This window comes from Jaculus jaculus, chromosome 14, assembly GCF_020740685.1.
Source record: "Jaculus jaculus isolate mJacJac1 chromosome 14, mJacJac1.mat.Y.cur, whole genome shotgun sequence".
Classification (NCBI taxonomy): domain Eukaryota; kingdom Metazoa; phylum Chordata; class Mammalia; order Rodentia; family Dipodidae; genus Jaculus; species Jaculus jaculus.
The window spans coordinates 49710193-49733556 of record NC_059115.1 but is presented as its reverse complement, the minus strand read 5'-3'; the positions used below and the strand labels follow the sequence as shown (position 1 = coordinate 49733556).

Sequence of the window (23364 nt, the reverse complement as noted above, 5' to 3'; positions counted from 1 at the left end):
CTTTCTTTGCTTATGGCATGGCGGTTTTTCTCAGTGGAAAATACCCCAAGCAAATACTCCGTGATTCTGCAGGCTGGTACTCAAGAGAGTAACTCAAGCTTATTACCCTACAAAAATGGTCCCCACAACTCCCTGGATCCCATCCATTATACATGTGAGGCTGAAAGTCTGCAGTGAACTTAAACAGGGAAGGTAAAAAGAGATTGATATGATAGGATCTGGTAATTCTTACTAGAGTGTGAAAACTTGTTAGTAAATGTCCTTAGGATCTTAGGAGGACAGAACCTTTTGGTTCATTTGCACTTACCACCATCAACTCTAAGTTGACAAACCCCAAAGACATCTGCTTTTGGTCTATACCATAGATTTTATTTACCAAAAAGAAAAAAAAAAGGTTTTGGTTTAACCCTTTGGCCAAATTGGCATTTGCTTCCTTCTGTCTTCTATTTTACGCTTGAGAATACAACCTTTTTCTGTTTCTAAGTCAGTCACTTTTATTTGGTTATAAAAGACCCAAGAAAACCACAGTAACATTAATGAATTGAAAACAGATTTTTCCCCCCTGAACTTTCAAGTGTGTACCACACTTTTCTGAAAAGGCATATTCAATAATTCTACATGGGTGAGCAGAATTGTTTTGTATATGGCCATTTTTTTTTTGTTTGTTTGTTTGCATGAAATTACATAAGCACTGCAGAGGAAATTCTGCAAGTGTTTGAAACGAGTCCTGGACCTTCCCTTCTCCAGAGTGAGTGTATTTCCCTTTGCCTGCACTGCTTTCTGGGGGCTGTGATGTTCACAAAGTGTGATATTTGGAGTCACGGTGCAAGGTTGGCATCTTGTCTCTTGGCCAGTTCAGACAAGTAAGAAGAGTGCAGCGTGCATCCACCCGACTGTCCGCTTTCGTCTTTTCAGCAGTCCCTTCCAAACATATTGTTTACTGAGGAATGCATTCGGGGCCTTCCTATTTCCCATTCTACCCATGTGTCCCTCCTCCAGTTTTCTCTTGGGGATGGCTCCTCGACAACCACTCAAACGAATTCACCAGAACCCTAGGGGTTGGTAGGTCTCTGGCACTGTACTTCTCATCATTTCCCCTCCATTCAGTTCATCGCTGAGTCCTTCCCTTCTGATTAAACTGGAAACCTCAGCCACCTTCAGAGCTACCATCCTGGTGGTGGTCCCCATGACCCATCGACAGGGTCTCAGCAGTCGCCTCGCCATTCGGATACTTTTCTACCATGCAGGACAACTGCAACTGCATCAGCTCCTGAGATACTTTGATTCCTGAATTCAAACAAGCACCCCTCAAGTACCAATTCCTTGTCACAACCTGCATGCCCTTGCCTGGCTGAGAGCCTATGAGATTCTACTATAGCCACACGGATTGAATTCCAGTACTTGAAATGGCCTTTGCCTGTGTTGTGCTCTGTGCTTGCATTGCAACCCCACTCCAGCTTTATGCAATTCCTGTTCAAACCTTTGGATACTTAGCTTGAAACACCTTCTCCCCAATGACAGATTGTTCCTGAGACTGTCGTGGCACCTCACTCAATGCTTCCTTCATAGCAGTGCCCACAGGCAACTGTAACCTAGATACTTTCTATTCCTACCCACATCTGTTTCAGAAGTCGTGAAGCCATGTGTCTTGCTGAATAAAGGACTGAATCAAGTGAATGATTTTAAGTGGTAAGTATTATGATTTCCAGGTTTTTTTTCTTTTGATGAAAGGAGTAAATTTTCAAGTTGTCACTGAATGTTTTGTGTCCTCCTTATTGTAAGATGGGGGTGCAGACTGTGGTAAACATATGACTCTTTTAAAATGTATTTTATGCATTTATTTGAGAGACAGAGAGAGAGAGACAGAGAGAGTGGGGGAATGAGAGAGAATGGGCATGACAAGGCATTGAGCCACTGCAAATGAACTCTAGACTCATGAACCACATTGTGTATCTGGCTTACGTTGGTACTGGGGAATCAAACCTGGGTCCTTACTCTTCCCAGGTAAGTGCCTTAACTGCCAAGCCATCTCTCCTGCCCTAACATCTGATTTTTTTTCTGGATCCAAAGTCTACACTTTGTATCTCACTATTGCTGCATCCATATTTCCTGAAGCCAATCTACAGTCCTCTGCATTTTAAGGAACTCACACAGGGCTCCAAGTGACCTTGAGTTCAGGACAATTATCCCTGTTAGTAGATGAGGCCACTATGACTCAGAAAGTTTAAGAGCCATGTCCCAGGAAGCATAGCGAGTGGCAGAGTTGTCATGAGGAACCAAAGTACCCTTGCCCAGTGTTTACTTCCACAGCTGGCCTCCTTCTCTTCCTGTCTGCTTTGAGCAGGATGCCAACACCCCTTGTCGAAATTTCTTCAATGACCTCCAGCTAGCTTTGGCTCAATGGAGGCAGCTATAGGAGCTAGGGAGCTGGAGGAAGAGAAGTCCGGGGATCTCTTTTTCTGCCTTCCACTCTTCTGGGTATTGTCTCAGGTGCTAGGTGTATATTGTCCTGGCTTTCTTTCTCTCTCTAGACAACTCTTCTTCCTGTGGCCATGAGGATGCCAGCCACTCATGGTCTGTCAGGCATTGCCTAGTAGATAAAGATGCACAGATAGGCCTACACTTGTAGTCTATGGCAATCTGCAGGGACACAGGGGACAGCCATGGAAGGCCTACACTTGACGTCTATAGTGATCTGGAGGGACATAGAGGACAGCCATGGAGCCTCCCTTGCATGCAGATTTCTGGCTTGCCTTGGTGTTCACTGTGTTTGACTTTTCACCTCTTCTGGCACCTTTGTGACAAGTTCCTTGCTGAGGAAATCCCTTCTGTTTGAACCACCTGGCATCCTGGCACCATCTATTTGCTGCTGTCAGGATGCCCATCTGGCTTTCCTGCTTCTTAAACCTGAAATAAAGGTGGTGTAAGATGGAAAAAAGACCTGAAAGCCATGCGGCCCAAAGTAGTGTTTGGCTGTGAGCAAGAAGCTGTGACACATCCCTCTTAGGGCTGTTTCATTTCCTTTTTTACACCCTGAGGGTGCCTTAGGGACACTGGGGCTGGAAAGTGCTAAGTGATGGTATTCTAATGACACTGAAGAATGGGTGCAGCTAGCAGAGGTGCTAAATGGACTACTGGGGATTGGCTAATTAAGAGGGAGAATGTCTCATTAGAGAAGATTAGGTTTAATTATAGTGGAAAAGATACCAATGCGATGAAGGGAAGTTCTGCACAGGTATCTGAGGTCAGTCTCATGGTCAGGATGCTATATTCTCTGCCATTGTCCTCTCGGCTTTCTGGCTTGACACATGATAACCCTGATTAGGTGGCAGGACCAAAGACATTCTCCCATTGCCAACTGCAGTTGTTGAGACATATCTGTCAATACTGGAAACATCATCTGCCCCCTTTGCAGACCAATATTCAAAAAAGAAAGAATATGATTCTTGTAAAAGTAAGACCAGGCAAATAACAACCTTTCCTCCTTTTCTCCTAAAGCAAAGATAAGAAAGAGCCCAGATTAACCTGACCTAAGCCTAGTCTTCAATGAATTCATGTGCTGCCCCAGAGCCTTTGCCTGATAATTAGGTTTGTGACACACTGTCTCTGAACAATTATAATGTTTTTGGCTCAAAAATATAAAAATTGGTTCTTCCTCCTCAGCCTTAATGTGTGTTTGTGTGTGTGTGTGTGTGTGTGTGTGTGTGTGTGTGTCTGTTATGTAGAACGGGAATAAATAAAATATGATTGGATGTCTTTCTGTAGTAGAGCTATCATCCTTGAAGTTATCACTTTTAATAGCTACTTAAATATGTCAAGATCTATTTAAGCTCAGACAAGCACAACTAACATCCAAGTCACTTCTTCAGAACTAGAATGACTAGATTGTGGTGATATGTGGTAAATTTGTGCTTGTGTTTTTTTCTGAGCAAATGAACTGAAATAATTATAAAATTGAAACATTTTATAAGGTGACACCACTACATTTAATTGTATGAAATTTACAGCATAGAAAATGTCATCATCTTATTCAATAGTCTATGGTGTAATTAAGACTATTCTTTTGAGGTATCATCGCCTATTTATGAGTTTTCCTTTTCCACCTGGATGACACGTCTGAAATTCAGAACTATACATCAATTAGGCCTATCCTCATAATTACTTTTTTTTTTTTTAAGGGGACTGTTGTCTCACGCTGTATGTATGTTCTTCATAGTGATGTCTTTGCATTCAGAAGCATGTGGAAACAGAAGCACAGCTCTCTGGAGTTCTTCCGTTTTGTTTGGGAAAGGGACAACACACGACGAGTCACCATTTAGCAATTAAGTTATGATACAGCACACGGTGTGTGATGTTCACTAAAGATCTTTGTAAATTCTCATCAGAGCACACCCCGTGAACTGTGCTAATGGATGCAACACACTTTACAAAATCTGCATATGCGAGGCTTTTCCATCCCGTCTTAAGTGGGGACAGCGTATATAAATAATAGATATTAGCAATTAAGCATACATTCCATTCCTATGTAGGCATTTATATATTTGACTAGAAATTAACCGATGACATGAAAATGGGTGCAACCTTCTTTCTTCCCTTCTGCTTTGCCTGCTGTTCCTGCAAGATATTTTGGTATTTGTCTCAGTATGAACAATGACCCTGGTTCTCCTTTTCTGCATCCTTAAATTAATTACTATCAAAAATTTTCTAAAATGAAGTCAGTTTGAGTTAACTCTTGATGCATTTGCATTTTCTATTTAGGAGAATAAATGTTTCTTTTTACTATTAATGGACTTTAGTCAGAGTTGTTTAGGTGTAAATGCATGTGTCATGTGTGTGTCGTGTGTGTGCATGTGTGTGTGTGTGTGTGTGTGTGTGCATGCGTGCATGCACATATACTCGTACCATGGTATATGTGTGGAGGTCTGGGGACAATCTCAGGGTTTTGGTCTTCTTCCACCTGGCTTGATACAGGGTTTCTCTTGTTTAGGGTTCTCCTCCCACCCTCAGATGCTTATAAACCCATTTCTCTGACAATAAACTGAGAGAGCTGTCCACTAAGACTCCTCCCGAAAGTCTTTTACTTTCGCATGCTCACCCACCTTGGTTGTCTGGGAGCCTTCAGGGGACCATGGCTGGGCCCAGAGGACACAGGAACCTACATGTCCTCACCTTAAAACTGGCATCTCCTAGGTCACATTGGCCTTAGTCAAGTCTTTTAAAAACTGGCCTAATTCATGTATCCTTCTAATTCCTCCGAGTTCTTGTGAACAACGTAAAATATGTTATTTTTCTGTCATGAGGCTATTGAGTAAATTGGGCCCTTCCATGAGAATGAATAGAAGGATTCAGATTTTATGCTGGGTGGCTTGGCCCTTCTTCTCCCAAGATTCCTGCTTGGACAGATGGAAGTGGGTCACTGTGTTTCATTCTGTGCACATGTGCAATAGCAGTTCCTAATTCTGAGATCCTCAGCCTGACACACATGGTGAGCAGCTCCCTTGCCTCCCTGGTAGAACCCACTGAAATGCTCTCATGTCAAAGCTTTTGAAGCAGACTCATCTGCCCGGTCTGCTCTCATGATTGCTGCTCAGCTCCACCAAAGCAGGGAGCTTGAACACCATCCTAGGTTAAGCCTCTCCTCTGCAGGGCAAAGTTGTCCCAAGGATGTCTTGTTGGAAGTATCTTGTGCTCCATACAACAATAGAAGTATTTACCAATACTTGAACATTTACCAATTGCACATAATTGTACATAACCTCTGGGATCCTTGGTCTACTTCAAAGCATGGCCACTCTGAGTTCATTGTTTCTTCTGATTTGAGCTGGTCAAAGCGACCTTTACGTGACTTTTATCTGAAATACTCCTCAGTTCTCCACAGTCTTCATCCATCCCTCTTGTTTACTTCCAGCTGATTATTCACCCTTTCTCAGGCCATTGCCAGCAACCAATTGCAGAGTTTCTGCCTTAATGCATATATGTCAATAATTGCACAAGACAGTACAATTATAACATGTTAGAAGTCTTTGCTCTTTTCTGTCTAATACTATAATCATAACAAAAACTAAAACTGAATTTCTATGTGCCAGCTTTTGAATTAGGTGCTTTATACATGGTATTCCATTTGATCCTGAGAATGGCCCACGGTGTATTTACTGGCTCTGGTATGGAACTGAAGAGACTGAGAGTCAGAGGTTAAAAACGCAAAAGGCAAAAAGCAAGCAAACAAAAAACCGTGTTTGGCTTGATACAGTGAATGAACTTCAGAAGCAAGAGTTAAGCTGATACGATTCTAAAAGTGCTTTTATGCAAAGTGGAAATATTTTTCCTTATTTAAAAAAAACTGAATGTGAGTGTAAATGCAGATGAGAAACAATATGTTGCATTTTCCTTTGCAAAACTCCAGTCCCCCTGTTTTTTCAGTGTAAATATAGATACTGACCTAGAACACAACCCTCACGAGTGGCTCATGTCTCCATGAAAGGCCATCGCAAAGTTACCCAACCTCATACAACATGGTGGTTAGTCCATGATTTTGAACTTGATGATGATGATAGTCTCCCACCAGATCAAGCTGACAGTGGCTTTGCTGATGGAATGAGCCCCTTATATGTGGGGAGGGCTGGTCTAGGGGTACAATTAGTGAGGTTACCTATGAGAACCGACCATTCCCCAGACAGTGCTGATGCAAGAATCTTAATATTTTATACAGTCCCCATTTCTGTGTTCCAGTATCTTAATTCTTCTCCACTCTTTTTCCCCCTAGCTGCCTAAATGCACAAGAACAATAGCTCCATATCTGTAAAGGAGGAGAAGTTTGTCATTCGTCTGTGTTGGGTTTTCCAGCCCCATCCATATGATGTTCTACTCAAGCTATTTAAAACGCATCACCTTCCATTCCCAGCTTGGAGAGCAAACAATATGCCAAGCGCCTCAAAACTGCAAGGTGACCTTGACATGTGTCATTCAACAGGGTTTTCAAATTGAAGTCATCCTGTTTAATATTCATAAAGATTTCTTTTTTCTTTCTAACAGCATATGTAGTGATATCACAGGGGTTGGGGGCTGGGAGCTTTATTTAGAGATGGGTTGGATTCTGAGAAACATACCATCAGTGTCTCTGTGATGAACTGAAGTGTCAGCTTGGAGGTAGGAAAATTTTGTTTGGCATTCTTCAAGGGAGGACAGTGAGGATGCGCTGGATTGTGACACGTCTTTCTCTCTGGGGGTCTCTTTGGCTGGTCCATCAGTGATATTGAATTCGGATACTGAATTTATAACAATAGCATTAATAGGTTTCTCGTCAGCATGCCTTTCATTTGTGAGTTGCATATCTAGACAAAAAAGAGGAAAGAAAACACGCATACACAACACCACTAGAGTTAAACTTAGTCATCTAAGAATACACATTTGCAAGAGATGTTACATTGTGTACTTTGAAAGAATAAACTCTTATCAGGGAAAATGAAGCATTATGGAGCAGGATAGTTTCGAAAAAATATATAAGTAAGAATAGAAGAGTGCAATCATAAAATTTTATATATATTGCAAATTTCACATTAGTTTTTAACATTTCTACTATCTTTTTGATAATGATGAGCAGAAAGAATCAAGGAACTCATTTATTTGGCTCAAGATGCACTCACAATGGGGCAGGAGAGATGGCTCAGTGGTTAAAGTCACTTGCTTGCAAAGCCTGAAGGTCTGGGTCCAATTCTCCAGTACCCATGTAAAGCAAGATGCACAAAAAGGAGCATGAATTTGGAGTTCATTTGCAGTGGCAAGAGGCCCTGGTGTGCCCATACTCTTTCTTTCTCTCTCTGTGTCTGCCTCTCTCTATCAAATAAATAAATAAATAATTTTAAAAAGATGTACTCACAGTATATTGCACTGCAGCAGAGTGTATGAGGAACAAGAGAGTGTCAGGAGTGGCACCCAGTTATGCTGAGCACACAATCTCAAACAAATTCCTTGATTAATTCCTGTTGCACATCTTGTTTTCCTTCTCTTTGGGACAGAAAACAGATATGGATGAATAGTCTACAAAATGATTCTTAATTCTGCCCTCAGAGACACTCAGTTGTTAGCTCTTCATATGTGTGATGCTTTGATCTAGCTATTGGCATGCAGGTCTTTAATTAGGTGGCAGCCTTTCTGAGCAACTGACATAATGATGAGAGATGTTCAGGGAACTTCTGGCAAAATCCTGGCCAACTTTCTTCTTTGAATAAACATATTCATGGAGAAAACCAAGAAGGCCACACACTTCATATATTTCAGAGCATCTCTATTCATTTTACATAATAATGACAGGGTTGCCACAGAGCCACCACTGGGATGGACACTGGCCTGCAGTTGTGGCCGGAACATGTATGGTCCCTAACCTTCACCAACATCCTGCACATCAGCAGAGAAGAAAACTGAGTACTTCATAGGGCTGAAGAGTGTGATCAAGAGGTGTCCAGGCGATTATGCTTCAGAGAGGATGGGGCTGGGTGGCAGGGTAGTTACCTATACCCCTTAAACCAGGTCTTGTGATAGGGGAAGAAGGCAGCACAAAATATGAGATTCTTAAATCCATAGAACGCAGTCTGATTACCAGGTGCATCTTAAGCCCTAAATAAACAAAAGTTGTGGTGTTTTGAAGGCGCTTTGGGGAGGTGGACAAGATAGTCTGGCGACTCCCATTCTCGTGGTACGCATGGAGCCACGGACTGTGTCAGCAGTGCACTTACTGAGTGGCTGAAATGCTCCTGGTTTGATTTTACCACAACTGTGGAACTCCTTGCGTGAAATACTTTCTCTTTTCCTTTCTCTCCTTTTCCTTCTTTCTCTCTCTCTCCCTCTCTCTCTCTCTCTCTCTCTCTCTCTCTCTCTCTCTCTCTCTTTCTTTCTTTCTTTCTTTCTTTCTTTCTTTCTTTTGCCTATGTATTTGTGTAGAGGCCAGAGCTTGAGACTAGGCAAGTTCCTTGATCACTCTCCAACATGTTTATTGGGATTTTTCTCTCCCAGGAACCCAAAGATAGGCAGAGCTTGTGGGTTCAGTTAGTTAACTAGCTTGCCCGAGAGAATCCTAGGACTTTGCCTCCTGAGCACTGGGATTACCAGTAAGCTGCCGCTTGTGCTTGGGATGTAAGTGAGTGCTTTGGATCTGAATTTAGGTCCCTGTGCTTCTGCCAAAAGTGCTTTCCTGACTGATCCATCTCCTTGGCTCCAGAGGGAATGGGGGGAAGCTTGCATGATCATCCTCAATATCTATTCCAAGACTTGCTTCTTCATTTCTGGAAAATTCAAACCTCTGTTTGGTCTTAGCTCCTTGGGACGTACTCCCCAAGCATGTATGCAGAGTATAAATACCTAAGAAATCTAAAAGTCGGGTTGAAGAGATGGCTTAGCAGTTAAGCGCTTGCCTGTGAAGCCTAAGGACCCCGGTTCAAGGCTCGGTTCCCCAGGTCCCACGTTAGCCAGATGCACAAGGGGGCGCATGCGTCTGGAGTTTGTTTGCAGAGGCTGGAAGCCCTGGCGCGCCCATTCTCTCTCTCCCTCCCTCTATCTGTCTTTCTCTCTGTGTCTGTCGCTCTCAAATAAATAAATACATAATTTAAATTAAAAAAAAAAGAAATCTAAAAGTTATAAAGCCACTGGAAAGCTCAGGCACCATCCTTCCTAGGTGACAAGTTGAATCACAATCCATAGGCTCTTGAGAATTTTCCCTGATGAATCTAGAATGCAAACAAGTTTGGGAACCCTAAAGAGTCTTCTGCTTTAGAGAAGGAGGAAATAGAAAGGACACCCCCCAGACTTGTAAATAATCAGTGATTCTCAGAAAACCTTGGTGAGATGGTTACTCTCTAAAGGTTTGAGTGGAGCCAGACCAGCCGGCTGCCCACAACCATATTAGGCTATTTTTGTTTCTTTCTGATTTTCCAAACACCCTTACTTTTTTAAGTCTTTTTTTTTTTTTTTTTGAGAGAGAGAGAGAGAGGATTGGCATGCCAGGGCCTCAGCCACTGTAATTGAACTCCAGACGCTTGTGCCACCTAGTGGGCTGTGCGAACTTGTGCTTGCCTCACCTTTGTGTGTCTGGCTAACTTGGATCTGGAGAGTCAAACATGGGTCCTTAGGCTTCACAGGAAAGTGCCTTAACTGGTAAGCCATCTCTCCAGCCCAAACAGCCTTAATTTTTGACAGTGTTTTATTTTTATTTCCTTCCCCATATGCTGCTGGCTTTGAATCTCTTGGTGGTGGTTTGATCTACCCTAAAAGGAATGGATAGAAATAGGGATTTGAGAAATCCTTTATTGTTTACTGAAATTTATGTAAGTTTGAATAATGAAATAGAACAGGCTGCAAAGATCAAGAAGTGGTAGACTTTCTCTAACCCAGGAAAGAATTGCCATATTAATGATCAAATGATAATTTTCATGATACTAATATAAGTTAATGTTCTTTACTTGTATATCAAGCCTACCAGTAATCAACATCATAATATCATAACCAGATGAAATTTACATACTGCCATAGACCATACAGAGTGGTATTGGTATGTTGAGCCAGGAGAGACTATAAAATATTTAGCTTTCTCCACACCCTCTAACTAGTAGAGATTACTATCTCTTGTTCCCTCAGGTTATAATAAGAATTTACAGCCCTGCCTTTAATCCCAGTACTTAAAAGGCTGAGGTAGGAGGATCATTATGAGTCCAAGGCCAGTCTGAGACTACATAGTGAATTCCAGATCAGTCTAGACTAGAGTGAGACCCTACCTCAGAAAACCTGTTAGCCTCGTCAAAGTTCCTTTTTGAGCCCTTTGAGTTGAAAAATCACTGCTTCACGTCCAAACACGTGTACTGTTGCATCCTTTTCATGTTAAGCTTTGTATCACCACTTATATACCTTATTAAACTTTAGTATCTCGGTCTAAAAGCCCCTAGCAGTTATTGTTAGCTTCCTTAAAGAAATGGGAAAGGTTGTGAAGGTCATAAACCCCAGATGGAAGCCACTACTGTTGTTTAAGTAAACGGATAAGTTATGCCCACTGTAAATACTTTTGTTTATTCCCATAGATTTGTGCTGCGCTCACCTTTGATCAGAGAAGCTTCTTTCTGAAGATTGTGGTGACAACTGGGGACACTCAAACAGGTCAAATGCTGAGGATACATTATGTTTGAGTGCTCAGTGCTAAATAAGACATTTTTCTTACATATTCCAAGGTTCAGAGGACATTGTGGAGGGGAGCACTGAAAGACTGTAAGAGCCAGAGGATGGGGAGGAATACTTTAGGACACTATTTTGTGGACATGAAGTGTCTGTTACATCATGATCTCGCAGTGGCTGTCACTACTTCCACAAGATCTTCACAACCCTGAGCTCATCAAAATTTCAGAATGGATGATGGCGAAAGGGAAAGAGAAGTCATTGTAATAGAAGAGTGACTAGTTGGAATGGAGAAGGGATTCCATGGACAAGGGGGGGGGGGGAGGAGAGGATCATGATCAAATTATATTCGTGTATGAAAATTGTCAATAAAAAGTTTAAAAAATGAGAGAAGTATAAATTGATGTCTCCAAGTTAACAAATGACTAAAAAGAATCAAGCAAGGCTTAGAGCTCTGACTTACGTATGTTGTGCAAGGATTTAACAAAGGTTAGAACTAGGACTTTGGGCTAATGGATTCCAAAAGCTTTGTTTCTACTTTGGTCTCTTTTACAGTATAATTATTCTTTCTTGTATCTCAACTTCCTAAAGGCTGAGCTTGTACATAAGCAAAATCCTCTACCCTAAATCTTCAGATGTGTTACTACCCTCAATCCAACCTTGCAAATAACTCAGTGTAACAGACCTACCCTTCCCTGCATTGTAGTTGGAGGTATAACTAACTTCCTAAACGAGTGGGGTAGCCTGGCAGTGTGGTTACACCCAGCTTTGTACTGTAAACTAGACTGGACCTCAGCTCAGAAAGAACTGGTACATAGTAAAACCAGGGTGAATAAAAGGCTGCAACATCTCTTTGCTTAACAGAATTAATTAACAATTAATTCAGATGATCACACATAGTCAGGTTGCATGTAATTTAAATTGCTTTTGTACAAAATAATTCAACAACAAAAAATAAAGTTGTATAGAGGTTACTGGAATATAAGTACATGCAGAGAATACAGTTTACAGCCAAGTGGTATATGATTCTCTTTTTAATTCTACAACATCTTTAAGTATAACATTTTGAATGTAAGTGGTATGCTACATTAAGCAACCATTTGGAGCATGCTAGGCTTGTACAGAGAGATTTTATGGAGAACTTAAACTGCCATTCATAAAGTTATTTTAATTCTGGATCTCTGTTTATATTTTTATTTTTTCATCCCCAGAGGGATCTATCTGTTGCTCATTAAAAAATCATCTGACACGCACACATTTCAGAACCCAGTCTGTTCAACCCAGAATTCTGACATCTGAAGTGAGTCATAATTTTTGGGTGAACGTTACTGACATCTTCCATTTTTTATAGCTGGAATGCTAACAATATTTCCCCCAGATTCCTTCCTTTATGGTGATATTTGACATTGTAGTGGAAGTGTTATAAAGTGGCATGAGCTAAAAAGAGAAACACATAAAAAGTGGCATCACATCTCCTGTATGGAAAGCTATTTTAGAATTAAATAGGGAACTGATGAAACTATATTTGGGATGTTATAGATAGTTCTTGACATTAACAGAGGGAAAAATAGTTTTCCAATAGGAAAAAAAAAACATATTTAGGACAAAAATTAGGAGTATCTCCATAATTCTTAGAAAAAAATTGAAAGGGTATCTTGAAAGCTGGTGAAACAGAAAATTCATGTTTGGGATAGAGGTAATTGCAAGAGCCAATGAACATAAAGTAAGGAACAGAAAGATAGACAGTTAATTAATTTTTTATTACCACTGAGCAAATGTTATTAATTTAATTCAATTAACATTTATTGAAAATCCACATGCAATAGATGAATCAGTGTGACAGGAGCTATTAATTTATTTACTTCACATTATTAAGGAAACATTTTAATGTTTTCCATTTAATGTGTCATCAGAGTTTTTGCATCCATAGATTCTTTATCTGAGCCTGTATACTTATAGTTCCTAGACTTGTGGCTAAGTAGGGTTTCTTCTTACCTGGATCCTCTGATTCTATTCTAGTTTTTCTTTTTCATCTTCCCTGTTTCCTTCCCAAATCTTTCCTTTTCCTCCTTTCCTCCTCCCTTCTTTCTTTTATTCCTTTCTCCCTCTCATCTTTCCTATTTAATTCTCTGACTTGACCTGACTTGAACATCCTTTTTCTTTGTTTTCTTTTGTTTTTCAGAGATAGGGTCTCACTCTATCCCATGCTGAACTGGAATTCACCATACAGCCCCAGGGTACCTTGAAACTCACAATGATCCTCCTTATATTTACCTCTGGGGAGCTGGGATTAAAGGTGTGTACCACCATATCAGGTTCAGCCCTGTTCTTTGTAACTCCATATTCTTTATTATATTTATTCCTTAGGGCTCAGTCCTTTTTCTGTTCCCCTTTCTAAGCTCATATTTGTCCATACTCATACTTGCTTGCATGGTGATTAATAGCAATCCAGGTCACATTGCTGACCACAACTTCCATCCCTGTAAGCTCCACACTTGTGCTCAGCACCAAAGCATTGAAATAAAAATGAAGAAAAACCCTCAGTTCTTTTAAAATATTTTGTTTATTAATTCTTTTATAATTTATTTAGTGTGTGTCTCTTTGTATGTGAGAGTGTGTGTTATGTATACATGTACGTGACTTTTGGGTTGGTCCTCATTTTCTACCTCATTTGAGACAGGGTCTCTTAATCTCAGCTTCCTCCACAATCTTCCAGAACATTCTGTCTCTGGCTCCCTTCTCACTTTAGATGCTTTGGGGTTACAGAAGCCCCTCACAACTTCCCGCTTTTACATGTGGAATTGGTGGATCCACACTCAGGTACCCAGAGGTAAGTGGCAAGTGCTTTAAACACTGATCCATCTCCCTACTCCCAGTCTCTATCTTTGTAAAAAATAGTTTATTTATTTATTTATTTGTTTGCAAGGAGGAAGAGATAGAGAGAGAGGAATGAGAGACAGAGAGTGTATGGGCACACCAGGGCCTTTCATCACTGCAAACAAATTCCAAATGAATGAGTCACATTGTGCACCTGGTTTTATGTGGGTAATGGGGAATGGAACCCAGGCCATTAGTCTTTGCAACCAAGTACATTTAGCACTGAACCATCTGTCCATCTCCATATGGAATTATGCGTCCCACCTCAAATAACCAATCAAGATACTCCCTCACAGGCATGCCCAGAAACTAACTTAATCTAGCTAATTCATCACTGCGGAACCTCAAACCTGTCAAATTGGCAGTCAGTGTGTAAACCATCATCATTCTATTTTGCACACACTTCAATGCTAAGGGCTCACTATTAGCTGAGTAATTTTCTGTTGTCATATTAATTAACTTCTCCATTCTTTTTCTTTAAAGTTTTATTTTTATTTATTTATTTGAGGGAGAGAGAGAAAGTGAGAATGAGCACACCAGGGTCTCTAGTCACTGCAAGCAAACTCCAGACGCAGGCGCCACTGTGAGCATCTGGCTTATGTGGATCCTGGAGAATCAAACCAGGGTGCTTGGGCTTTGCAGGCATGTGCCTTAACCGCTAAGCCATATCTTCAGCCCAACTTCTTCATTCTTTTTCCAAGTTACCTTTTCAAATAGCATCTTCCTAAGATTGTGTGTGTGTATAGGTGTGATAAACTCTTAATGTCCAAATTAAAATTTTAAGAAAGAGCCTTTAAGATACAGTGATTTTTAAAAAATATTTTATTCTTATTTATTTATTTGAGAAAGAGAGAGAAATACGGATATAGGCAGGGAGAGAGAGAGAGAGAGAGAGAGAGAGATAGAGAGAGAGAGAGAGAGAGAGAGAGGGAGGGAGAGAGAATGGGCACGCCATGGCCTCGTCACTGCAAACAAACTTTAGATGCATGTGCCTCCTTGGGCATCTGGTTTACATGGGTCTGGGGAGTCAAACCTGAGTCCTTCGGCTTTATAGGCAAGCACTTTAGCCACTAAGCAATTTCTCCAGCCCCAAGATAGAGTGATTTTATTTTCAGATCAAAACATTTGAAATGAGTGTATATTTCAAATATATGATCATTTTGAGCTATAGTGGTGAATTATATTTTCCCTTGAATTTGAACTACCACTTACAATTTAGTACTGTAATTATCTGTGGTTGATATCAGATCAAGGTAGACAACTGACATTTCAAGGTATAAACCACCAAACCATTCACAAATTATTGTGGTTAGCTAAGTTAGTTAATCAAAATGACACTGGAGAGGAAAAAAGAAATGACTGGCCATGGTGGTGCATGCCTGTAATCCTAGCACTTAAGAGGTAGACGCAGGAGGATCAGGAGTTCAAGGCAAGCCATGACTACCTAGTAAGTTCAAGGCTGGCTGAGCTACATGAGACCCTGTCTCAAACAAGCAAACAAGTAAATTATGAGAATTTTGTAAGGGTCACACAAATGTTAGAAGTTTTTTGGCTATTATTAGAAAGCTTGATTGTATTCTCTACAACTTGGTAGGTAAAAAACCTGACATACAAAAATGTAAAAAAGTTAAACTATGAACATGCTTAACACTGGTGAAAATTATTAGAATAAACTTTGCTAGTGGTGTAAATCACTATATTCTTTCTTTTTTTCATAGCAAAATGAGATAGTGTCTCACAATGTAGCCCTTGACTGGCCTCAAACTTGCATTCCTCCTTCCTCAGTCTCCCTAGTAGCCGAAACTACAGGTATATGTCAACACACACAGAAAAGGCCCAAACAATCTGCTGAGGCAGGAGGCATGGGGTGAGGAGGGGTACCCACCTGAGAGCAGACAACAGGGAGTGGGCACACAGGCCCCAAAAGGGCTGCAAACTCACCTACCTGGAGCCTACGGGCCCCAAAAACCAGCCCGGAGTGCACAGGCCCCAAACATGCTGGTGTCCCTTCTTAAACATATCTTTTAAATGTGTATTTATTTATTTATTTATTTATTTATAAGAGTTAAATACAAAGAGCAAGAAAGAGAGCATGGAGGTGCCAGGGCCTCCTGTCACTGCAGTCAAACTCTAGGTGTATGCACCACTTTGTGCATCTGACTTTACAAGGGTTCTGCAGAATTGAGCCTGGCCAGCCAGGCTTTGCAAGCCAGTGCCTTTGAGTCATCTGTCCAGCTCACTATAATTCTTATATTGAGTAAAATTGGAAAGCTGAATATTTTGGCAAAGGGAAAAAAAAATCAAAATTGAGAAAACAAGGATTCCTCTGTGTTTATACAGGACACATAAAAGGTGACAGATACTTGAAGAAGGTGTATTTATAAGCAACCCCTAATTTTATTTTACGTTTTAGAAGCTGGGTAATAAAGCTGAATAGGCGATATTCTCCAGCTGAGGGGTGACTGCTTCCTGGAATAGCCTCACCTTTCTGAAGTGAATGAGGGTCAGCACAGTGGATTGCTGTAGACAGCCTTGGGTTCATTAACTCTAATTTGGAGTGAAGAAAAGTGAGTAAATATATGAGACATGGTTGTTTTTTTTTTCTGGATGGAAGATGTCCTTTGGAGACTTTGCAGGAAGAACAGTGTTTCCTGTCATTGTTTGGGTTAGTCTTCAGCACATTTCAATTGTGGATGTGCCTCATGGACATTAGATGAAATGTTTATCGAGGGCTGTGACAAGAGGACGTTTTAAGCCTTTTCAATCAGCCTCAGTGAATCTCTTTTTGAAAAAGTGAGGAAAAGCAGAAGTCTATTATTTCTTTGGAAATAGTGGCAGTGACTGTTCAAGGTGAAAAGGATTAACAGGTAAGAAGGAACTTGGAGAAGACTGAAATGACTGCTCCCCAACATTCCTCCACATTTGCAAAATGACTTCCATTTTGGGGGACTGAACTGTTCCATTGCTGTTTTTGTTCTTGTTTTGTTATTGTTTTTTTTTTTCTGCCCTATTTTTCCAGGTAATTACCATGGTTTGCTGTCCACTACTGCATGTTGCCCCTGTACACAGACCTTGGCTCTGTGATGTACTTTTATAGCCAGAATCTAAACCCATAACAAGGAACAATTCACTCCTAAGAGGTGGATGAATCTTCAGACATGAAAACAGTTTGCAATTATGAGTCTCCATTTCATTTTTATGCAGTTACCTTCAGTTTAATGCTCTTAAAAAGTATCTCAGGAAATAAAGATTATGTGACCCAAGAAAAAATTGCTTAGCAGTTTATATAGTTCCATGCCCTTGGATGGGCAAATGGGATTAAGGCACTGAAACAAAAAAAAAAAAAAAAAAAAAAAGAAATAAAGTCAATCAAGCCATAAACTCAAGCATAATTGGTGTTACATACAGTTGAGCTTTTTACTATTTGGTGTTGAATATACAAGTTAAAAAATTAACCTCTACTGAAAGCATTTTATGCTAAAAAAAATCACAGTTTATTTATTTCAACTATTTAAATGTCACCTAAGGTTGCTCATGTGCATTATCATGCCTGGAGCCTATTAGCGGTGGTGTGAAGTACTGTTGCCATCCCATGCACCAACGAGGAGGCAGAGAGATAAGGGGTGGCCTGGTCTCTCCAAGGTTACCGAGCCGATAAAAGGCATAACTAGAACCGGCACTTATCTGTGTCACCAATTCCTACAGCCATCCTGTCTTGCCTTCTAAAGCTCCTTCAGAAACCAGGCCCTCTGAGAGGAGGATGGGGTATATTTCTGAAGTATAACAGTTTGTCCCTTCTCACTTGCTCTCTGTTCAGGTTGACTGACCTTGCTGGTGCATGATTTCATGATGCCTCATGTCCGTATGTATTTATATTTATATATGTGTTCAGTCAAATCTAAATACATGTTATGTTTGCATTAACATATCAATTAGAATGCAGTATATTCTAAACAGCAAGGGTTATCATATATTAGGTTATGATTAGAGCACTACTATATTACTATTTATTTTAATAGATAATTAATAGGATATATTCTGATTTCAATAAATATCTGAACAGAGGTAAAAACTACTGAGGCACCGGTGGGGGGGGGAGGGGCGGGAAATGGCTTAGCTATTAAAGGTACTCATTTGCCAAGCCTGTCAGCCTGGGTTCAATGTTCCAGCCACGTATATAAATGCCAGGTGAGCATTCACTTGCAGCAGCAAGAAACCCTGGCAACCTCTTCCCAACACACACACACACACACACACACACACACACACACGAGCAAATAAAAAAGTAAAAATTTAAAAAGCCTACTGATTATCAAATTGTTTCTCATTATTCTAAGTTCTTTGCATAGATTAACATATTTATTATTCTAAGTTCTTTGCATAGATTAACATATTTATTGCTCCCAGCAGCCCTGTGTGGTAGGTATTCTGGTGTCACCCCCATTTTCTCCATGGTCACATAGGAGTACAAGGCATACAAAAGAACTTGCCTAAAGTCACGCAGATTGCTGATGTTGGAGAGAAGATTTTTAACTAAGGCAGCTGGACTGCAAGTCCATGTCCCTCACCAAAAGTGCTATTATTAACTGTACAGGTATTTAACAAACAGTATTAGCACTTTATACATCCTACAGTTGGCCAATAACATGCTCACATATTTATTGAACACTTCCTCAGAGAGACCTAAAACTTTGCCTGATTTAAGTTTGGTTTTGCCAAGCCCCCACTGACCTCGGGGATCTCTTGGTAGTGGCTATAGACACTTTGGATTTTCATGACCAGGATATATGTGATTAAGATTACGTGTGCAGGGTCGACAAGATTTCTTAGCAGTTATGTCTGCAAAGCCTAAGGACCCATGATCAACTCTCCATGTCCCACTTAAGCCAGACACACAAGGTGATGCAAGCAAGGTCCCACATAAACACAAGGTGGCATATGTGTCTGGAGTTTGATTGCAGTGACTCGAGACCCTGGTGTGCCTCTCCCTCTCTCTCTCATAAAAAGCATCATAAAAAAGATTATATGTGCAAAGGCTGAGAAGGCTGTCAAACATGCCACTGGGAATGGGGGCACTCCGTACCCACCTAACACACAAAGATATAGTTTCGAATGTTGCTAGTGCCAGGGTTGATCAGTCCACGATGAAGTCATCCCATGGACCCCATCACCAGTCTTCTCCACCATATCTCTGCTCCCCTTTCCTCACAGTGCTTTTCATATTCTGCAAATACCTGTTTGTTTGTTTTTTCTGACAGTGTATGTCTTTCCCATACTTGATCAAAATACCACTTTTAAGACAACCTTGTATTTTTAATATATTTTACTTATTTACTTATTTGAGAGAGAAAGGCAGAGAGAGAGAGAGAATGGACACACCAGGGCCTCCAGCCACTGCTAACAAATGCCAAATGTATGCACCCCTTGTGCATCTGGCTTATGTGGGTCTTGAGGAATCAAACAAAGGTCCTTTGGCTTTGCAGGCAAACACTTTTGACTGTTAAGCCATCTCTCCAGCCCAAGACCACCTTGTTTTTATTAATTACTAACTCCTAGAAAAGTGCTCAAGATACAGTCAGCACTCAAAGCATGGGAAATCAAAGAATAAATAACTTTGATGGTCTTTCATACATTATCAATTCCGTAATAATAAATAGTGTATATTGTTTCTATTATTATTGCTATTGTAACTATTCTTTTTTTAAAAAAATTATTTATTTATTTATTTGAGAGTGACAGACACAGAGAGAAAGACAGATAGAGGGAGAGAGAGAGAATGGGCTCGCCAGGGCTTCCAGCCTCTGCAAACGAACTCCAGATGCGTGCGCCCCCTTGTGCATCTGGCTAACGTGGGACCTGGGGAACCGAGCCTCAAACCGGGGTCCTTAGGCTACACAGGCAAGCGCTTAACCACTAAGCCATCTCTCCAGCCCTATTCTTTTTTTTTTATACTGTAACTACTCTTGAAATAAACAATTTTGTGAATATTTTCCCATATTTATCTGTTTCTTTTGGTTGAATCTATAGGAAAGACCGTATTGATTTCCTGAAGCTTTGACATAATTTACTAATTGCCTTTCAGAAAAAATATTTGTTTGTTTTTTTACTCATACCCAGAATAATTGGGAAGAATTTGTTTCGTGTTCTGTAACAAATTCTGGATTTCACCATTACAATAATTTATATTTATCAATTTGAAAGGAACTTGGATCAAGTGCCCAATTTTCCAACAGCTGAATAAACAGCCTTGCACTTCTGCAAGGTGTAGAAGTTTTTTGTTTTTTTTTTTTTCATATCCACTGCTTTTCTATGGAATTTTTCTTCTATGACTAGATCCTGGGTAATTTACAGAACTCTCAAGTTACATGGAATTGGGCACTTAGAAAACACTCATTATGTGTTTACAGATCAATAAATTCTGTTCTAAGTATTTATTACATGGCTGATAATTGAATTTTTTTCCAAGCTTGTTCTTGGGAGGTGACATTCCACTTGGTGGCCTCGGGTGGCTCCTGATAGCAATAGGTCTTGACAGGTTTGTCCTGGATCTAGGCTAGATCTGCAAGTGTAGGGTAGAAGTGCCCTCTATGTGGAGGGCTTGAGAAGCCAGAAGTCAAGCTACCCAGGCAAAAGGACCAAGAGATAAAGAGAAATGAAAAGCTAAATACATAATCCATTGCCTGTTATTCTACAAGCAGACTTACAGAACCTACCAGAAAGCCTAATATAAGAGCTATGTTCTTGGTAAACCACCTGGTAGAAATTTACTCCGGCCTGCCCAATTGGGATTACAGTGTCTATGTCTATTAGCTCTTTATTTAATGTGTGTGTATGTGATGTGCCTATGGAGATCAGAAGGCGGCTTTGAGGTCTCCTCTCCTCCCAACTTCCTTTTGGACCAGGGTCTCTTGTCGCTTAGGTATGGCTGCTTGTACATTTAGATTCTCCTGGCTCTGCCTCCCATTGCCATGGGCTCATTGGGGAGTCAGAGAATGTGCTGAAGAGGATGGAACTTGAGTTGGCAAGCTTGGAAAAAAAAGTATCTTTAACAACTAAGCAACCTCCCCAGCCCTATATTTTTAAAATTTTAATATAATACCTTTGTGTATATGTTATGTTATAGTTTCTATAATAGCACTTGTATCTATTGTATTCACTGAGACATGTATATGTATATATGTATATGATGTATAATGTATATGTATATATAAAGTGGGCTTGCTATTCCCTTCCTTTTTTTTTTTTTTGTTTTTCTATTGCAGACTTACAAGATTAACAATGAAATGTTTGGCAACTGCTGCTCTAAGCACAAGACCAAGGTCAACGCAATGTGCCCTCCCTTTTCTACCTAAGGAATTTTCTTATGCTTCTTTCTGGTACCCAGGGTGTGGTTGCTGGAACACTGACAGCCACAGCAGCTGCAGTAGTGGCCTGGGTAGACTTTTCCTCGGAGTTTCTATAGTGGTAACAGGATTAACAGACTCTATTCTGGAAGTACTTGGGTGGCATAACACCTCCCAGCCGTACTATTCCTGACAAGGATGTGCAGATGGAGATGCATATTTATGTCACTTAAAGCCTACAAGAGACACAAGGATTTGAGCTATAACAATAAGTAGAAAAAAAAATCTTCAACATTTTTGGTAACCCATACTCAAGTGCATTGACTGTGCTTGGCGAAAGACCTACTGTTTGCTCTTTGTCCAAGCATAAAATATTCAGCTTTCAAGCATGTCGAGGTGAACTATTCTGAATATATTTTAGAGCGTTAAAATAAGCTACCACAAAGTTACTTTAAATTTTCTGGTCTTAAAAATAACAGGACCATTTTATAAAGTGTTTGGGCTGTTTTAAGGGGGAAATGTCCCCTTTTACATATAGTCCGAGTTTGTTCTGTTTATTAATAATGACTTAAAAAAATATTTCCAAAGACCACATAGTCATTGTATTCAAGGCTTCCAAACTGAAAATGTTAATATATAGCTGCCATTGATACAATTTTACCTACTTTTCTTCTGAACACTTAGGAAAAGTTGAATTGTCACATCCATAAAATAAGGGATTGGCATGCCCAAGAAAGATGTGTGCAGCATATCAATTGATTATAATTGAACTGAAGAAATGAGTCAATGCTTAAGTTGGCTTTGTTGAAAGAAAATGAAGCAACAGTATTTCACTACTTCCTGCGTCTGGAGTCATAGGTTCATTCATGCAATTCGGTTGGGTTGCCATCTTCATGAAGAGTTGTCACTTTTTGATGTATCCAAAAGAGGTCTCCAGTTATTATTATCTTAAGCAATCCAAAAAAAAAAAAAACTGTTTTTGAATTTTTCCAACAGACAGAAGAAAATATCTCAAAATTGGACATGCTTCTCATTAGGCTATAGAAAGAACTTTTATAAAGAAGAGGGGGTTGGAGAGATGGCTCAGTGGTTAAGGTGCTTGCCTGCAAAGCCTAATGAACTAAGTTCACTTCCCCAGTACCAAGGGAAAGCCAGGTACACAAAGCGGCATACACATCTGGAGTTCATCTTCAGTGGCTAGAAGCCCTGGTGTGCCCATTCTCTCTCTCTCTTTCTTTGTCTCTCTCTCTTTCTCTCCTCTGTCTGTTTCTGTCTTCTTGCAAATAAATAAAATATTAAAAATGAGGAGTAAACATAACCAGCAGACACATTCAGATGAAAAGTCAATACAGTAGATCTAAAGGAACATGTATGAAATATGGAAGATGGGAAGATACCAGAAGAATAATTATTGGATAAGAATCTACATAAGATGCAGTTAAAAGAATTCAGAGTTGATAGTGGAGAAAAATGTCGTTAATAATATAGGGAGCAAATAAAAAGCATGTTTAGTAGCTTAAAAGAGAGGAAAAGGAATTATAGTTGCAATGGTAAAATGATACCAGGCAGATCCTCTCACAGCCTCCTGATGAAACCAGAGTCACCCAAACAGGACCTTTGTCCAGGGGTGGGCATGTCCTCGAGGAAAACCTCTCGGGAGTAGGTGTGCCATTGCCCAAAGACTGGTGTAAAGAAAAGTACTCCCTGTTTTGTGTTTCTGTGACATTTAGGGACATAGAAGAGAACGAAACCAAGATGTAGTCCTTAAGAGCTTGGCACAGTGCTTGGATAAAGTGAGAATGAAAGTACATCTATGTCAGATTATCAACAGGGAGGTCTTGGGCTTCTCTTCCAAGCTCCTATATCATATTGTATCTAATCAAACAAGCACTGTAATAGCTGGTAATAAAACATTTTCAGATGACAAGTTTTTAAAAAATATTTTATTTATTTATTTATTTGACAGAGAAAGAGGGAGAGAGGGAGGGGG

At 40.2% G+C, this 23364-nt stretch overlaps 1 protein-coding gene across 2 annotated transcripts in view; it reads right to left on the bottom strand.

The window, feature by feature from the left end:
* Mdfic2 (MyoD family inhibitor domain containing 2) overlaps positions 1–23364 on the bottom strand; it is a 115286-nt gene that overhangs the window by 3451 nt on the left and 88471 nt on the right. The window contains exons 3-4 of one of the 2 annotated variants that reach the window (XM_045134476.1): positions 22970–22989; positions 7107–7331 (exon numbers count right to left, since the gene is read on the bottom strand). In XM_045134476.1, the coding sequence (XP_044990411.1) occupies positions 7107–7331; positions 22970–22989 (245 nt within the window). The remainder of the gene's footprint in view (positions 1–7106; positions 7332–22969; positions 22990–23364) is intronic. The other variant, XM_004651513.2, reaches the window with a different exon arrangement.